Here is a 17,917-nt window from a genome sequence, read left to right as displayed (position 1 = left end):
CACACACACACACACACACACACACACACACACACACACACACACACTGGCTTTCCCATTTTGGCAAAGTACTTGTCACACACTGTGTGTAAGTTTAGCCGTTTGAAGAGATAGCAAAACCAGCACATATTTCTTCATAGTTTCACAAGCAAGATTTATCCTTACCACCGATCTTAGCAATCTCATTACAGGATTATTTCCTTAAGTGGAGCACCTTCCTCCTTTACTTACAGAAAGGACGTCATACCTTCTCTTGGGCATATACCCAAATCCCTGGTGTCAATGTCACTCTTTGGGTCCAGTGTGAAGTAAAGTAAGGGTTACTTAACCATAAACACCATGTGTCACTACTATGAGTCTAGTAGTGGAGAGGGGCCACTCAGTGAGCCAGGCTTGCTGAGCCAGAGCCTGTCCCCGCTTCCTCCGGGCTGGTATTACTAGTATGCAACATCCTACCTAGCTTTTGACAGGAGCACTAGAGATCCAGCTTAGGTCCTCAGGTTTCACTGTGAGCACATGACTGACTGAATTATCTTCTCAGCCTCTGTAGCTAACATTTTTTTTTTCTTTTTGGACAGCAATTTACCCAGGATGACTGAAGCTGCTGAAAGTGAAAATGTGTGTGGATGGAGGGAGGGGAGGGGCTGTGTGCCTGATTTAGATGATGACACACCGGAGCTGAAAATACCCAGGTACGATTTGGGACTTGGCGTTTACGTTGAGACTCTTGAAAATATTGGGGAGCTTGGGAAGCCTCTACCAGCCTTCTAGCTCCTCTTTAAATCCTGGTCGGCGCGGACACCAGCTTCCTTGGCGGGAGCTAGATGCAGCGTGCATCAGGGTACAGCAGTTCCTGTCTCTGTTCATGCTCTGAGCTCTTCATTAGCCTGGCTCTTACTACCTGACCTGTGAATCTCTGGACCCTGAGCTATGGCTAGAAGCAGGGATCTCACAGTTTTCAGTCAGATGCTTTGTCTCTGTGACGGATGCCTGGTGTTCTAGCTTGAAGTCTCAACTCGACAATTAGCTGGAAAGGGAGTCTGAGTTGAGGGACTGCCTGGATCCAATTGGCTTGCTGGCACGTCTGTAGAGGGTTGTCTTGTTTGTTAATTGATATAGGAGGGCCTCGCCCACTGTGGGCGGAGCCATCCCTGGGTAGTTGGTCCTGGGAGGCCTAAGCCTGTGAGTGAGCCACAAAGCATCATTCCTCTATGGTTTCTGCTTCTTCAGGTTCCTGCCCTGAATTCCCTGGACGATGGACTGTGATTTGTAAACTGAAATAATCCCATTCCACCCCTAAGTTGCTTTTAGAGTTTCTTACCACAACAGCAGAATGAAACTAGAACAGGGCAAGGCAGAGCAGCTCATCGTGGGGTGAGCAGGGAGCAGAGACAGTGTGTCCGTGTGGTAGCTTCCTCCTCCTTCCCCTTTATGCCACCCAGGACTCCATCCTATGGGTTGATGTGGTCCACATAAGGGGTTGACCTTTCCCCTTCAGTTGTGGCCCCACATATCCATCCTCTCTGGAAGCACCATCGGAGTGTACTTTACTAGCCTCTTAGGTGTTTCTCAACTCAGTCAAGTTGACATTCAAGATTACCCATAATACCTGAACAGTCAGAGACACCAACATTACTGCCTCTCCTAATTCACTCTACTTTGTTTTTGGGGACACAGCATCTCACTAATTTGGGGACGCACTCATTCAGGTAGACTGGTTGGCCAGCAAGCCCCAGAGATCCTCCTGTCCTTACCTTCCTGCGATAAGACCACAGGCCCATGTAGCCATGCCTAGCTTTTTATACGCACGCTGGGAATGGAACTCACACAGACGTGGCAGGCAAGCGCTTTACTGACTAAGCTATCCTCCCAGACCCTCTCCCATTTTTATTTTGTTTATAAACTCTCTTCTTCCTTCTGTTCCCTCTGCTGTTTGTGGAGGGGGTGGGGAAGACATAACTTCATTTTATTCTTCTCCTGCCATTTTCAAAGGTCTTGATCAAGACACTTGGAGAATTCTGATGTGCAGCGTGGGTGGGTTGGCCTCTATTCCCTCCCACACCATGAAAGCTGAGGACCTCCTCTGAGCAGATACGCAGCAGGTGTCTTTAGGCCTAGGCAGGGCAGAAAACGGAAGACATCTGCCAGGACTTAGCCCACCGTTTTTGCCCTGGAGAGTTTACCTTGAGACTCTGTGGAGACCTGTGGCAGATAGGCTGACTTTCAGCCATGCTACACCGCAACCCCTCCCCCCCCCAAACCTCTAAACAGTTGATGCCTTCCTTGGGCTCTGTCTTCTGTGTCCTCCCTGTGTGCTCCATCAGTTGTCTTGGCCAAGGAGAAAGAGCTCCTCCTACTTAGCAGAGGCGGGATGTAAACCAGTGGGGTTCTAGCTCCTAAAACGTTGGCCTAGAAAAGACTCAGGTCACCCATACTTAGGTCTTTCCAGCCAAGCAGGTTGGGGGCCTTAGTGAATTTCAAGGGTGGTAGGGAGGGATGAAGCTGTGGTGGCTGACAGATGCTGTAGAAATTATGGTAAGGGAGGAACATGCTGCCTTGTAGTCACCCATAATAGGGACAGAAAGAAGGTCATTCCTGGACTTCCAGATGGTGGAGAGAAGAGCTGTCTTTGTGACCAGGTTTTAGGGCAGGACCTAAGCAGGCAGAGACTTCCAAAAGTCACACCACTGAGCAACCAAAGAAAGGTTCCTACTAACAAGGCCTTAGGTGCTGGACGCCAAGCATCCCGACCCTGTGAAGGAGTAGAGCAGAGACAGAGAGGATAAGCTGCGCTCCGGACATCCCAATGTGCAAAGAAGACCCTGGTGGAATCTTGGCGAGGACACAGGAGCCTAGATGACCTGTGCTCCTCGCCAGGTCTACGGCGCAAACCTGTATTTCAGGACCCTATTCGGTGCCCAGTGAGCTGTACAATGAGTGGTTAACGGAGCTAGACTAGGACTCAGCACAGTAAGTAAGCAAGTAGGCGCGCTCTCGCAGCCAGGGTCCTGGTTTACCGCGCTGGGCGGAGCTTGCGTGCCAGACCCCGCCCTGCTCCCACCCTCCCCAGGCTTCGGGATCCCGCGCCGCCTGTGGCCTCAGAGAAGGATAGCACCCTGCTTCCACCGTAGGGCAGTGCATATACTTCCTGCGACCCCCATTACCCCATTACAGAGCAAAGCCGCGGCCTAAAGTTTGCGGTTTCTAAGGATCGAGTGGCAGAAATCTACAATCGACTTTTTCTACGGAGTCTGCAGAGGGTGGAAGGTCCAAGGGATTCCCGATTGCTCGCTGCTCACAGCATTCCGGCAGGGTCCCCAAAGATCTCCGCCGCCCTGTGAAGGAGAGTTCCCGTCCCTGGCCTTTCGGGGAGCTTCAAAAGAGAAGGAAGGAGACTGGCATCTGTCCACTCACGCTTTTATCCTTGCTGCCTTTTGGGTGCAAGGGTTTTCGACTCTTCCCAGCGGATAGCCCACGCTGCGCGGTGCGCTGAAGCTATTACCAGCCCCTCCCTGGCCCCGCCCCGGTTCCGGACTCCACCCCGAGTCCACCCCTTTGGCCCCGCCTCGCCACTCGCAATCCGCGGGCGGGTCGCCTGCCCCGGAGAGCCAGAGCCGATACTAGAAGCACGGCCCGCCCTGCCGGCCCCTAGCGCTCCTGCTCTCGCCTGACCAGGCGGTGGGCCATGTACCGGGCTGCGGCCGCTGCGCATCCCCAGGCCTGGCGATGAGGAGCGGCGCAGAGCGCAGGGGCAGCAGCGCCGCGGCGCCCCCCGGCTCGCCGCCTCCGAGCCGCGCGCGTCCCGCGGGCTCCGATGCGCCCCCCGCCCTGCCGCCGCCAGCAGCCAGCCAGCCCCGGGCCCGGGACTCCGGCGATGCCCGCGCACAGCCGCGCCCCCTGTTTCAGTGGAGCAAGTGGAAGAAGAGGATGTCTATGTCGTCCATATCGGCAGCCAGCGCGCGGAGGCCGGTGTTTGACGACAAGGAGGACGGTGGGTGAAACCGCCCACTGGGGACTCCCGGGGACAGCCGGGTACCCGGGCCCCTGGAGACCTCGCGCTGTCGCAGGGCAGACGTGGGGGTGGCATTTCTCTGCGTTGGGACACAGTCGCCACCTGGGTGGGACCGCTTCTTGGGGCGTCTGCGTTTCCGGGGAAACTACTGGACCACGACTGAAGTCTCCCATGCGCGTCCGGTTTTCAGTGACAGCGCAGCGGGCAGAGCAGGCTCTGGCCCGCCCTTCGAAGAGAGAGTCAGTGATCTGATTGTAGAGGCTCTAGGCTCAGGCGCGACACCACCCACTAACGCACACCGCATGTTTTCCTTTTCCATTATGGGTGGTGTGCAGGCTGCGTGGTTACTTTTAATTCCTGGAGGAGCTCTCTTGGTGTGCAGTTTGTGAAGTGAGGTGGCCGCCCTACAGGTGGCACGGGGGCCTGGGCCCTCCAGTTTGCCGTGCACACTGCAAGCCCAGACCATAACACCGGGTTATGCTGCAGTCAGTCCTTACCTTTGTGCAAAAGACCCGCCCTCGGGGCGCTCGTGTTCTGTGAAATCTTTCTGCGGGGATAGCTGTTGACCTGGAGGACCCGCGTCCCTTGAGCAGCAGGGCAATCTGGTGGGAAGCTGGGGATGAGAGGTGCCAGACAGCTGGCCGGGCAAGCTCAACAGCGGCGGCCAGTGCTGGGCACAGGCACCTTTGACTTCGCACCTGCTGGATGCAGCTTTGGCGGAACTGTGATGGATTCACACGCAACATACAGCTCTTTTTCCACAGATGCCATGAGGATAATTTTAAATGGTACAACCATGACACACTTGATGTTTTTCTTTCTTTTTTTCTTTTTTTGACATTTTTCTTAAAATAGTTGAAATATGCATTTTCATTTGTAGGCAGCCTGCAGAGAAATGATGGATTTTTATAATTTTAGAACACAGTTCAGCATAGGAGGCCGAGCTACTTATTTCCAATAAATAATTTAAGCATTTAGGAAATTACAATAATCAGAACTCAGGCCTGTGTTGGAGAGCACGTGGGGCTACATGCTGGCATTCCTTTCGGAAATGGGAGGCATGGGGCCAGGCCAGTGAGTTCCGGGCCTCTGCTCATTATGGTCAGCGGGGGAGGGGTATTCAGGTCTCTCTGCATCTGGCACATTGTGTTCTGAGGTGGCTGGTCATTGTGCTCTGAACTTGTAGACACCAGGACTCACATGATATGCTTTTCTCTTCAACATCGGCACTCAGAGTTAATAAACAAACAATCAATCAATCAAACAAACACAGAAACAAACAAACAAACAAACAAACAAAAAAACCTGACCAGTTAGAAGAAGGAGCAGATCAGTAAATGGGCTTGCATCAGGCTTCTGGCTCCAAGATGAGAGGTCTGGGAAACACATTTGATTTCAGTACTTGCTGGTGCCAGCCAAGGGCTGGCCACCCTTCCCTGTCTCTGCGTAACGTCTCCAAGGCAGCAGGGTAGAAGCAGAAGCTGATGTAGCGCAGGGGCTGCGGCTGGCGGCCTCAGTCGACTCTTTCTTCTTCACAGTGTGCTGTCTCAGAACTCGAGGGTTATCAGGGGGCCATGGGGAGGCCAGGTCAGCTGTGGTGCTTCTCTGTGACAACCTACCCCCTTACTTGCTCTTAGCAGGATGGCAGAGGGACTAACTGGTCAGGGCTTATGTGAGCAGAGCCACTAACGTGGCTCACCAGGCCTTGTTTTGAATGATGTGTCACAGGCAGGGCTCGTCACTCGTCACTGGGTGTGTGGCCCTGGACTGACATACCTCCAGGACTTGACTAGGTTTTGGTAGGTTTGAGTGACCAAGTCGGGTACTGGGCCTGGCGGCTGAGAATGCTTTCTGGGTGCATAACCCCTTGTCTCCTCTTGTCTGTGTCATTAACAGGGCACAAACTGAGTCATGGAATAGTGTTTCCTTCCAGGCGGTGCCTCATGTGAAGGTGTTAGGATGTGTTTACACAGAAAGCGTGCAGCTGGGACAGAAGAGCAGCCTTCAGAGAGGGAGTAGGGCCTGGACTTCTGTGTTTCAGGGTACACGAGTCACCCCCTTTTCCTGATGTAATGGGGCCTAAGAGGCGGCCGTGCTGTGCTTGTGACTTGCATGTACTGGAACTGTACAGTTGCCATGGTAATGGGAGACCTTCTGATGAATTTTTTTTTTTAGATTAAAACACCTAATTAATATATCAAATTTGCTCAGCAAAGGGGGAAAAAAGGGAAGAAAATAGGAGGGCAATTTAACAAAGTAGCAGGTAAATTGCAACTAAGGAGTATAGTTGTGCCAAATAAGATCTTACATGGCCTCTGTTCCTATTAATCCTCCTGGAACCCCAGTGTGCTGTTCCCCCCTGGCAGATATCTGGGGCAAGAGAAGAATTGCCTGCACGTCTTCCTCAACCAAGGGCTCTGTTTTCTTCCTTCCCATGGCCTGTTGCTCTATGCTCCGACTTCTACTAGAAATTCACTGCCATGGTGGTCCTGTGATACGGAGGGGTCCTGTGAGGGGCTTCCAGCACCCCCACTATTGTAACCTGCTGAGACATCAGTCCATCCTAGCAGACTGGGGCTTGCCATCCCAGACCCAGTATGGTGTCTGCTTAAGAGGAGGGAGTACGGAGTACCCCATAGCTGAGAAGGCCTGCTCCCATCCAGAACCCCGGAGACCAGTGAGGGTGACTCCAGTGTGGAAGGTAGGGAGCACAGCGCAGGGCAGGGACCCAGACATTTAAAACACTGCTTTAGGAATAAAAATTTAAAAACCCGATTTTTCTAATTATAAGTGCATCACAATATGTACATTTGAAAAAGAAATTATACTTAAGGTCAAAATACGCATTCAGCATGGCGAGGTCCGTAGATGAACGTTTGGGTGCAGGCCATCTCTCAGGCTTTCTTCCAGGGATCTAGGAATGCAGTCACACCCCTAGCTGTGGAGAAACACTTTTTTTCCCCTTTTGTACAGAAATGGAATCACGTTCTACACATCGTTTTGTTGTAACCTGCTTTTTTTTATTTATCAACATGTCACTAAGAGTTCCGAAGCCTCAGCTGACTGCGAGATTCATGTCAGCAGCTCTCCACCTGGGTGGTGTGCCACATTCAGTGGACACTCTTAAGAGACACCAGGTGCCTTCCCAGAGAGCTGAGGTTCGGCTTGCAGAGGTGGGCTGGCTCACGGTGAGGTTCAGGCATCTCTTGTCTAAGTCCCTATGACTCTGAGGAACAGTCAGAGGACCAGCCCTCCTCTGTGTGGATGTCATTGCTCTTAATTTCCTACTGGAAGACAGTTTTGGACTCTCATAAACTACGTATCCGGGAATGTCTTTGCATGCCCACCTCTGTGTTTGGCACTGTCACCTTAGGATGAATTTCTAGGGGTGTGACAACAGTTGTCCAGGGCTGGCTCACTTGGATGGGGATGAAGGCTGTCTGAGAGACAACAGACTTTGGGCTATCAGACCCATACTGTGGCACACACGTGGAAGTCAGAGGACAGCTTGAGAGGGCTGGTTCCTTTCTGCCAATATGCATTCCAGGGATCGAACTCAGGCTTGGTAGACAGTGCTGGGTCATCTCACCAGCCCAGTTTTACTTTTTCTATTGAGAATTCCAACTCCCTCTCAGAGAATAGCACCTTCCTCTCCGAGGTCCACATTTTCTTAGGTTGGACATGTCGAAGGCATTTGTAGGCTCAGAGTTCCTCAGTCTTCCTGTATGTTGGTTCCATCTCATGGTTAGGCTGTGGCTGAGGCCTTTTTGCTAGTCCTGCTTCACATGGCTGGAGAGACTACTGGTTCAAACATTCATCTGCCAAGCATTGGTTGTCATCCCAGTTCTTAGAGCTCTGAGGCAGGAGAATCATGAGTTTGAGACCAGGCTGGTCTGTGTAGTGAGACTGCTTGAAAACCAGAAACCAACGAACCAATGAACCAACCAACCAACCAACCAACCAACCAACCAACCAACCAACCAACCAACTGGAGTGCATTCACCTTCAATGTGGCTGCTTTGCTGAGACCCTTGCTCGTCTTGGTAGCTGGTCTTGGTAGTTCGTCTTTTGTTGCATGTCCTGGGAGGTATGTCGTGCCATCTGCAGCCCATGGTTCTAATTATACAGTGACATTTGCTTCCCTTTCATTGATGCTAATACCCAGGCTCAGAAAGCACAGAGTGCAGTACTGAGCACCAGGCTTCTGGCCCCTACTATACTCGTCTGTGTTTCAAAGTGTCAGTTTGGCCCAGTTTTTTAAGAGACTTCATCCAGCCAGCTGTGGCCTTGCATTTGAAGTGGGTATGTGTGTCTAGGTCAGCGGACAGTCGTTAGTGTTGTTCTTCAGGCACTATCTACTTTTTGTTTTGTTCTTGAGATAGGGTCTCTCATTGGCCTGCAGCCTACTAGGCTGAATGATCAGTGAGCTCCAGGGATCCTCCTGTCTCTGCCTCCCCGGTGTTGGTATTACAAGTGCGTGTCATCCCACCTGGCTTTAAAAAATACGTGTCCAGGGGATTGAACTCAGGCCACCATGCTCGAATGGCAGATGCTCTACTGACTGAGCTGTGCCCCCAACCATTTGCCTCGCACTCTGGGGTAAGGGAGAGGAGGACTCTTGTGTAGCTTAGGCCTGGGTTGTTGATGATTCTCTCTCCCCAGCCTTGGAGAGGCTTTGACATCCAGAAGCCTTTGGCTGCCAATAAGGAGGATCCTCCATGGTTGTAGTCCTGTCTGAATGGCCCTTTTGTGTGGATAGGACCTGGGTGCAGGTTGGGAAGGAGGACATGTGGTCCTGGCCAGTAGTGGTTCCTCTCTTGGTCACTGTGTCCTGCTTCTCAGAATTTTTCTCTCGAGTTCCTGAGTTTCAGCTACAGGACGTAGGCCCAGGAGAATCCTTGAATGGCTCTGGAGCCCAGTGCTTCTTTACCTTCTGGCCAATGAGGCCCTTCTAGAATGGACTTGAGACCCACTGTCAGGCATTTTTATGTAACAAATGTCATCTCTATGTGTCTATCCATCTGGTTGTGCAGTTTACAATGCTAAAAATAAGCCAGCTTTTTGTTTAAAAATTTAACCACCCAGTTTTCAGTTGAGAAGCAGTGCAGACAGCATTGGAAGTCATTTTTGTTCAGGGCTTCTTCTTGCTGATGAGGCCCACAGAAATGGTGGGGGGTGGGGGTTCTGAGGGAGGCCAAATTGTGGGAAAACATTGCTTTTAAATAGTTGGATTGGATAGCTCACACAGATTCTCAAAGTGTCAGTGGTGCCTGTGTGCCCCGGGGGAGGAGTTTAAAGACACAGATTCTGGTTCAATGGGGTCTAGAGATCTGATAGGTTTATCTCCATCCAGCTCCCAAGAAATGTCACTGGTCCTTGAACACAGTTCAAATAGCAAGAACTTTGAGTCTACAGTGTGTGGTTGATTGAGGACAGGGGGCTGGTAGAACCTGCATACCTTGGGCCCTAATGAGATATGGGCAGCGGGGTGGATGCCTGCCTTGCTTTGCTGGGTGCTGGATCCACAGCAGACTCACACCTGTGGCTGAGGCTGCTGGCACTTCTCACTGAGATGCTACATGTTCCCACTGTCACTAGAAACTCGTAGTCAGTGAGTTATCTATGTGTTGCCCCTTACAGCCTTTCAGGCAGATCCTTTCCCATGAGTAACCAAAACGTGGCTGGCACACTGTGCTTGTATGGCCCATTTGCTTGGCAACCTAACAGCCCTTAGGCGTGGCTGCTGAAGGGTAGTTATTCTATTGGTCACTGTGTCTTTGTTTTGCGGATGTTGTTACCGGAAGAATGTGTGTTCCTACCAGTCTCCATACCTGTGAGTGAGTGCTGAGGTCCCCACTGCCACTGGTCCTGATGCTGAGGGCTAGGGCCCTGTGGTCCTAAAATCCTGGTCATGTCTTCTTCCTCAGGAGGAAGTTCAGAGTTGCATTTGTGGTTCACTTTAGCCAAAAGGCTGGGGCTTCCATCCGTGTCACTCTTTCTTTCTAACTAGACTCTTCCTTTGCACCTGAAAATATGACTAGCTGTGTTTCTGCCCCCTTCCCTCTACTCTGAGCCATAAGCCCTCGTCACAGTGAGCCTTCATTGCTAATGTGATGGCACGGTGACAGGGGCCCAGTCTTCTCGTCTGTCCCCTTTGCATTGAGAATGATGCTGTCTCCCCAGCATGTCATTCTGTCCCCAGAGCTCTTCCAAGGTGTCTCCCTCCTGCTGGGGCAGAGCCAATGCTCCCCGCCCACCCAAATCAGGCAAGAGACCGTATTTGTTAGCCTTTTCATGGCTGTGACAAAATACCCAACAAAAACCACTTCAGAAAGCACTTATTTTGGCTCACAGTTTGAGAGCACTGTCTGTCATGGCAGGGAAGGCGTGACGGCAGGAGCGTGAGGCTAGCTGATCACACTGCATCTACGGTCAGGAAGCAGGAAGAGACGAGCTGTGGCGCTCAGCTTGCTCCTTTGTGTAGAAGGACCTCAGCCAGAGGAATGGCACCACCCATAGTCAGGGTGGTTTTCCCACCTCAGTAAACTAGATCCAGAAGCTTCTTCATAGACATTCCCAGAAGCTTGTCTCTGGGCTGACTCTAGAGCCTATCAGATTGTCGAGATGAGTCACCACCATCCCACATATTGAATTATAATGATCAAAATTTAGGACACTATAGCAGCAATTAATACAATTTTGTTATTTTTAAAAACCAAAGTGCCTACTTCATCAAAAACTCATTTCCCATGGACTTGAACGCTGTTGTTTAAAAGAACCAAGGCAGCTACACAGGTCATCGTGGCTGGGATACCAGCACAGATCCGGCAACTTGCCAGCTTGCCTGGGTCCATCTATGAGGCAGGAGTTCCCCCTACCCCCTGTTCCCCCAAATGTGACCTAGGAGCCCACACTGGTCTCCAACGTGCATCCTCCCAAACTCTGGCCTGTGTGGATTGTGTGAAACCCCAGCTTGCTGTTATTTCAGTTCTGAAGCCAAGGAGATGCTGTAGGTGGGAAGCAGTGTCGCCCCCAATTTATTAAAAATAGGAACAGGCACATTCCATTTTTCACAGTGATTTAAGAAGTTGACTCTGAAAAGGTTTCTGCGCCTTTGGAATTATCATATGAGTCTTCATGCTTCGAATGCAGGAAGTTTAACTTACGACCACAGCAAGAAGTAAACAACATGTGTGTGGGGTTTCTGTGAGTTCATTATGGATGTCACTAGCGTTCGTGTGTATGATATTTTGTTGTTGTTTTTGACATGAGGCCCTGAAGGTAGGAAAAGGCCCATGGCAGCCTTGAGTGCCATCTCCTTGGCATCTCTGCCTTTCCCTAGGTGCCGTAGTCACTTGTCATTTCTAGCTTTGGAGCTACTATTCACGGCTCAAGACAAGACCCGCTGGCATTGTCTCTCAAGGCAGACTCCTTTGGTGCTCTGGGGACCATCATGCTGGTTATCTTTCCCTGGTGAGGTACCCCAAAACATAGTGAATCGACAGATATTTTTGTTGTTTCTTGTGATTCCGTGGAATTTGTGATGTTCATGAGGTCAGACATCAAGGTGTCTTCCTCACTCTGGAGCCAGATCTTGAGAGTTCCATCAGCTGCTAGTGTGTTAGGATATCCTGCTACTTAGTGAGTCACCTCGAGACCTAGTGCCCTCCCGCTACACCACTGAGTGGTTTCCTCAAGTGGTCTTTGCAACAGAGGTGCTTAGGCATCCTCTGAGACCTTGGTGTGTGTGTCCACTGGGATGCTGGTTTCTGAAGGCGGAGGGGTTGTGGGATCTGCTTCTAGCCCCAAGTCTCCATCAAGTGAACTTCCAGGAATGGCACCCTCTGAGTCATCCCACCTCAGCCTCGTCCTTCTAGAATTGAGGAACTAAGGAACCAATCGTAAACTAGGCAGGAGGATGGGGGCTGGGCTTGGCCTTCTGAAAGGAGCACCTGGGGACACATTTTGAACGCAGTTGTCCTAACAGTCTTAGGTTTCTCTCTTCCCATAGTCTCTGTGGTGGCATGTCAGGCAGAAGTGGAAGGTGGCAGAATCCCTTCTCCTGCATCTGCTGTGGAGGTCAGTTCCAGGCTCCGCTTTGACCCAGGAAAGAAATTTCACAGGTCCTGCTAGCAGGTGGGCTGGGGTTGCTGTGTGGATCAAGGGTGGCTGTTGGGAAGAGCTGAACATGGACAGGGAGCAGGTGGGACAGGCCGGAAGTGCTATGGTCAGCACATCTACCCTCAGTGACTTCCCAATCATGTACAAGGCCTCTCCTGGTGGTTTGGCGAGGCTACTCAACACATGTAGAGCCCCACCCCCACACCAGCTCTCACACGGTACCTGAAGCATCAAGGCCTTTGAGGCAAGGGGTGTGTGTGTTTGTGGGGGGGGGCTCTCTACTTCTGAAGTAAGCAACTTTCTATCTTTTGAAAGTGAGTCCAGGGAGTCAGGGGTGTGTGTCTGCTGTGGACTGTGTGTGTGTGTGTGTGTGTGTGTGTGTGTTGGGGTTGGGAGGAAGTGTCACTTGCTCAGCTGTGGCCCCGTCTTCATCTGGTTGTAGAGCTGTTTCTGGAAACCTCCTAAAGACTCTGGACTCAGTTCCTGGGTGGCCTCTGTAGGGTCTGCCCATGTCTGTCCATGAGCCTTGTTTGTTTTAGTCCCATTGTTTTGCCTCTTTCTCCTGTTTATTTATTTTTGTGTCTGTGTGTCTGTGTGTAATGCATGTATGAGTTGGTGTGGGTCCATGTGCGCATGCCTCTGGGGGCCAGAGGTCAGTGTTGAGTGACTTCTGAGGCTCTCCCCCTTATGTGTTGAGATAGCTTTCCTCACTCAGCTCATAGCTCATAGACTGGCTAGAGTGGCTGGCCAGCAAGCTCTGGGGGCCCACCCGTCTCTGCCTGATAAGTGCTATGTTATAGATGTGTACTGCCATGTGTGTGGCTGGAGATCCAAACTCAGAGCCTCATGTTTACACTGCGGGAACTTTACTGAATACGCCCCACCCCACCCCAGGGTCTGTGCTTCCTTCTGAACGTCAAGGTCACTTTGTGTCTCTGGAGTCATATTTTAGCTCCATAGGCAGAGGGTTTATAAAAAGACAGAGAGAGGAAGTATGGGGGGGAATTAAACAAAAAGGAGGAAAAATGCCAACAGTTTTAAAAGGGGTGACAGGACCGCAGGCCCCTTGTGTCCCCGTTCTCCTCAGGCCCTTCCAGCAGTACTGTGGCATCCCCACCAAGAGGGGCTGAGACCCAGGAGTTGGATGGCGGTGCGTGCATGGTGCATGGATGGGCTGGCTGTTCTGAACATACAGGACACGGTTGCTGAGAGGGTGACCCTACACGCCCTGAGCTGAGGTGGCGCCTCAGGAGGGACAGCGTGCAACTCGGAATGGGTGTTCGGTGACTGAGTTCTGACCAACCTATCCCAGAGGGCAGGAAGACGCTGCTACCCTGAATCTGGGCTTGGTACAGGCACTGGCGGGCAGGGTGAGGGTGGGGGCAATAGAGCCTGAGCTTTTCTGTATGAGGCCCTCGACTCATTTACCTATGTCACACCCCCCTCTTCCGGTCTCCAGAGGCCCTTCCTGCCCTTCTTTGCCTAACTTGACCTCCTTCCTGACCCTCACATTCCTTCCAGGGTCACTGAAGCCGACCTAGAGAACCTAACCTGTGAGCCCTGCTTCCATACAGTGATCGGGCACCGAGGGTCACCCGGGACATTGGCTTCCAGCTGCTGACCTAGCATGGTTATTAATAGTGTCCCCTTTCCCTCATGACAGTGTCCTGGTTTGGGTGATAAATTATATAGATCCTCTACCGAACTGCCAGATACTCACCAGACAATCTTCCCCCTTTTATAGCTTTTTCTTATGTAATGACAGTGACAAGAAAAAGACTAAGAAATCCGTTGTCTTATGTAATCCCAGAACTCACATAGCAGCCATTTTTTTTTGTTTGTCACCTCTCTGTCTTACCCACACTTGAACATACACAACATATACATTTATTCTTAGCAACTTTTTTTTTCTAACGAATTTATTTTAGAATATTCAATTTGTAGGAATTCTGGTAGAGGTTCTATATACCCAAAGCCCATTTTCTTTCATGTTACGGTCTTACGTTACTGTGGAATATTTGTAGTCTGGTGTAATGGTACATACCTGTAATCCCAGCATTAGGAAGGCTAAGGCAGGAGGATTGTGAGTTTAGGGCTAGCCTTGGCTACACAGTGAGACCCTTCTCCAAGCAAAATACAGGATATATCAAAGCCAGTGACACAGTAGGGAGACATCGTTGATGAATAGTGTCTGTGCTGTATTCACATCTCTCTAGTTCCCCTTAATGCCCCCTCTGTCCCCAGACCCCACCTAGATCCCACATGAGATTTAGTGTTGTGTCTCCTTTGGCCTCTCATGGTTGTGGCAGCATTTCTTTTCCGTGTTCTTACATGTTTTGTAGCATGCTCCCTACCCAGGGTCAACAGCTATTCCAGCTTTCCCTTGGGATTAGTCAGGGGCTGTGGTATTTGTGGAGGAAGACCTTAGAGGCAACGGACCATTTGACATGGCTTATCGAGAATTCACAAGATCCACACCATTCAGGGTGGCAGAGATTAGATTGCATGGCTAAGGTGCTGTGTGAGTCAGCTTTTTGTCACTGTAACGAAATACCCGACCAAAGCTTCTGATACAGAGGAGAGGTTTCTTAGCTCACACTTTTGGAAGCCCAAAACCCAAAATTGGGCAGGAAGAAGAGCCATTGTCTTGGCTCTGGAGAGGACAGCAGTGGAGCAGGTCACAGTGAGGGTGTATGTGTGTGTGTGTATGAGAGAGAGAGACAGACAGACAGACAGAGACACAGAGAGAGTGCATACACAAGCTGGTGAGCCATGAGGGTTTTGTGGAGAGGTTCAGAGTTATCTTCTTGAAGGGACTCCTGATTCTGCATAGATGATTTGTCTCTTCTTCCATTATTTGGCTGGTCAGACACTTACATTACTGTGCACTCACAGACATTTGTTTCATGGTGTGGGATACGACCCAGCTCTACCTAGCATGCTGTTGGCATTGCTCCACTGGCTCTGTTGGCATGCCTCATCTACATTTGTGGCTGATTTTTGTTGAAAATGTTCTTACAGCGTGGCACACAATATTCCAGACTCAGCCTGCATGTTTCCTGACCCAGCCCTAGGGTCAGCCAGCTCTCCAAGGAGCACTGGCTTCTGTTTTAGAAGGATGTTGTAGAGGCTGACATCTATCTACTGGGCGTGTTCCTCGCTTCTAGGGAGAGTTGTCATTAAAACCCAAGCCTGGTTGTATTGCCTGCTTAAGATATACATTTTTTTCTTTGCTTCATTCATTCATTCAGCTCATCATGTTTTCTGTGAACTCACTGCTCATTCTTTGTGGGAATGTGAGTTGATGCCCCACTTTGGAAAACTGCCTGTCTATTGCAACTACACTTCTGTATGTCCTCTGGGATGATGGGCAGCTGGCTTGACACTTCCAGTGGGGCTTTTCCATTCTCTGTAGAACACAAATGATTCACAGAACACCCCATGATACTCTGATGCCTAGGACCAGGACAAAAGAAGACCTCTACACCACCTGAAACATGACATGTCTCAACTAAATGACGAGATCCCATCTGGGCTAACCTGAGTGAGAGCTGCTGCTTGTCATACTGGCTAACATGGGGACAGTGGCTGCTTTGCCAGCCACAGCTTCAGGGAGCTTCATTTCCCCTGTGTAAGAGTTATGAAGATGCTCAGCCATAAGGTTATGCCATATGCTAAGTGCTTTGAGGCTCCAGTACCTCAAACCCTCTTGGAGTTCACCTACCAAAACCCCTAAACTTGTCACTGTCTTTTTGAGCAGCATCTTCTTGAGGCAGCCTACATTCTTCATGGTGTGTGATCTTCCAGATTGCAACGAGCCTTAAATTTACCTTGTTCAACCACAGGCTAACCCTGACTGCTCTGGTTAAAGTGTTGAGCCTGTAGCCCAGGAAATGTATCCCCCAAATAGAGACACCCAACGAGATGTGCATGTCTTTGTCCTCAGAGGCACCAATGGGAATGCCCACATGATCCTCTGTGGGCACTAAACATTGGAACCAGATGACGCAAATTCGACATTCTTGAGTGTGCATGCTGCAGAAACCTTTCTTCACGGGACAGAAAACCTGCTGCACATGACAGCATGCTACCTCTCATAGCCACAACGCTGAGGAAAGGAGCTAGGCACAGGGCTCCTGTTGCTTAGCTTCACCTTGAAGAAAGCTCAAGGGAGGGTTCTCAAAGCTCCACTTGCAGCTGGGGCTTGTCTTTCACCTCCCAGCCTCTGATTTGACACCATTCTCTGTATGCCCATAAGATACCCCAAATTCAGCATGGTCAAGAGCAAGCACTGAGGTCAGGCTTTGTTGGCTCATGCCTGTAATCCCAGTATTCAGGAAGGTGAGTCAAGATGGCTATGAGTTTAAGGCTAGTTATGGCTACTTTGCCTCAAAACAAACAAACAAACAAACAAACAAACAAACATTGCATGCATACATACATACATGCATGCATGCATATATACATACATAGCAAATTCTGTAGATTCCACCTCAACCTGACATCTGCCCTTGTTAAACTCTTCCACACAGGTGCTTCTTGTGCCGCTCACGACCTCTGCCTGTCAAGTCATTCTCATTCTGTGGGGCTCAGTGGGAGGCTCAGAACTATGACCTCCAGGAGTGTCCCCAGCTCTTGGCTCAGGGCTTCCTTTGTGTCCTCTGTATCCTGACAACTCTGTCTGGCAGTTGGAGATGCCCCTGAACTCTCAGTCATCACCGCCCCTGAGGGAGGTGCTGGTAGTGGCTCTGGAGAGAACTCTGGATTTGGGGGTGAGGGTGGTGGTGGATTGTGAGCTGTCCAAGGTACCAGCTACAGGGCAGGGAACATCCCTTTGCAAAGCTGGTGCCTGGAGTTGCAAGACAGAATTATTATCTGGGGATTGTGTAAATTTAGTCGGTGACTTGCCAAGCCAGAAGTGAGGGGTACGAGGGTGAACGGTGCATTTTTGTTTCCCTAGAGTAGAGCATAACAGTCACCCAGGTGGCATTTGCCACGTGATTGCTGAGCGAACAAGCAATGTCTTATTTTTCTCATGGTGAAGATTTACTTGATCCTTTTTGTGTCCCCATTTCTTAGCACCTCCCACCTTCTCAGCAGTATGAGACGAGATTTGTGCCTCCTGCTCCTTAACTATCTTGTAAAGGTCCCTTCCATGTGACTAAGGCTAGTAAAGATCAATGTGATGACCACATTTACCACAGCAAGATCGGTTGCTCCTGATACCACCCCCCTTTTATTTTTTGGTGATGCATGTTCTAGGACCCTTCTCAGCCTTCTTGGCTGACAACCCTCCCCCCCCGATCCATGGCTCCATCAGGCTGGGGCACCCTCCCTCTTCTCACCCCACTCATTCGTTAGAGATCTCATGGCTTCAAATGTCGTCTATATGCCAGCGACTTTAAATTTACATCCCCAGCTGGGGCCTGTCTCCCACATCCCACACATTCTGCCCAGCTTCTGACCTCATGCCATTCCTTGTAGGTCTTTGAAAATGCCTCACATTCAGCATGGCCAAAGCCAATCCTTCTCTGACAGCTCTCTGTGTCAGCATCACCAGAAGCAATGGCTCCTATGGTTCTCCCCGTGCTGGGCCAGGCCTTTGACCTCTCTTCAGCGTCTCTCTTCTCCACATGCCCCTGAACCATCCTTTAGGATAGCCTCCTGGCTCCATGCTCAGAAGAGTATGTCACTGCAGGGCCTTGTTTTCTCATGTGTTCTGAGAACCATCCTCACCCCGGCTCTGACTGTGTACCTAAGGGTCTCCCCTGTGTTCCAGGGCAG

General features: G+C 50.6%; 1 protein-coding gene across 1 annotated transcript in view; it reads left to right on the top strand.

The window, feature by feature from the left end:
• The first annotated feature begins 3,550 nt into the window (after nucleotides 1-3,550).
• Stk32c (serine/threonine kinase 32C) overlaps nucleotides 3,551-17,917 on the top strand; it is a 79,574-nt gene continuing 65,207 nt past the window's right edge. Inside the window, exon 1 of the mRNA XM_055608873.1 lies at nucleotides 3,551-3,991. Coding sequence (XP_055464848.1) covers nucleotides 3,727-3,991 — 265 coding nt within the window. The 5' untranslated portion in view covers nucleotides 3,551-3,726. The remainder of the gene's footprint in view (nucleotides 3,992-17,917) is intronic.

This window comes from Psammomys obesus, unplaced genomic scaffold, assembly GCF_907164565.1.
Source record: "Psammomys obesus unplaced genomic scaffold, mPsaObe1.curated_primary_1811, whole genome shotgun sequence".
In the NCBI taxonomy this organism is placed as follows: domain Eukaryota; kingdom Metazoa; phylum Chordata; class Mammalia; order Rodentia; family Muridae; genus Psammomys; species Psammomys obesus.
Note: the sequence above shows the minus strand (reverse complement) of the source record. Positions and strands in the feature narration are given on the sequence as shown.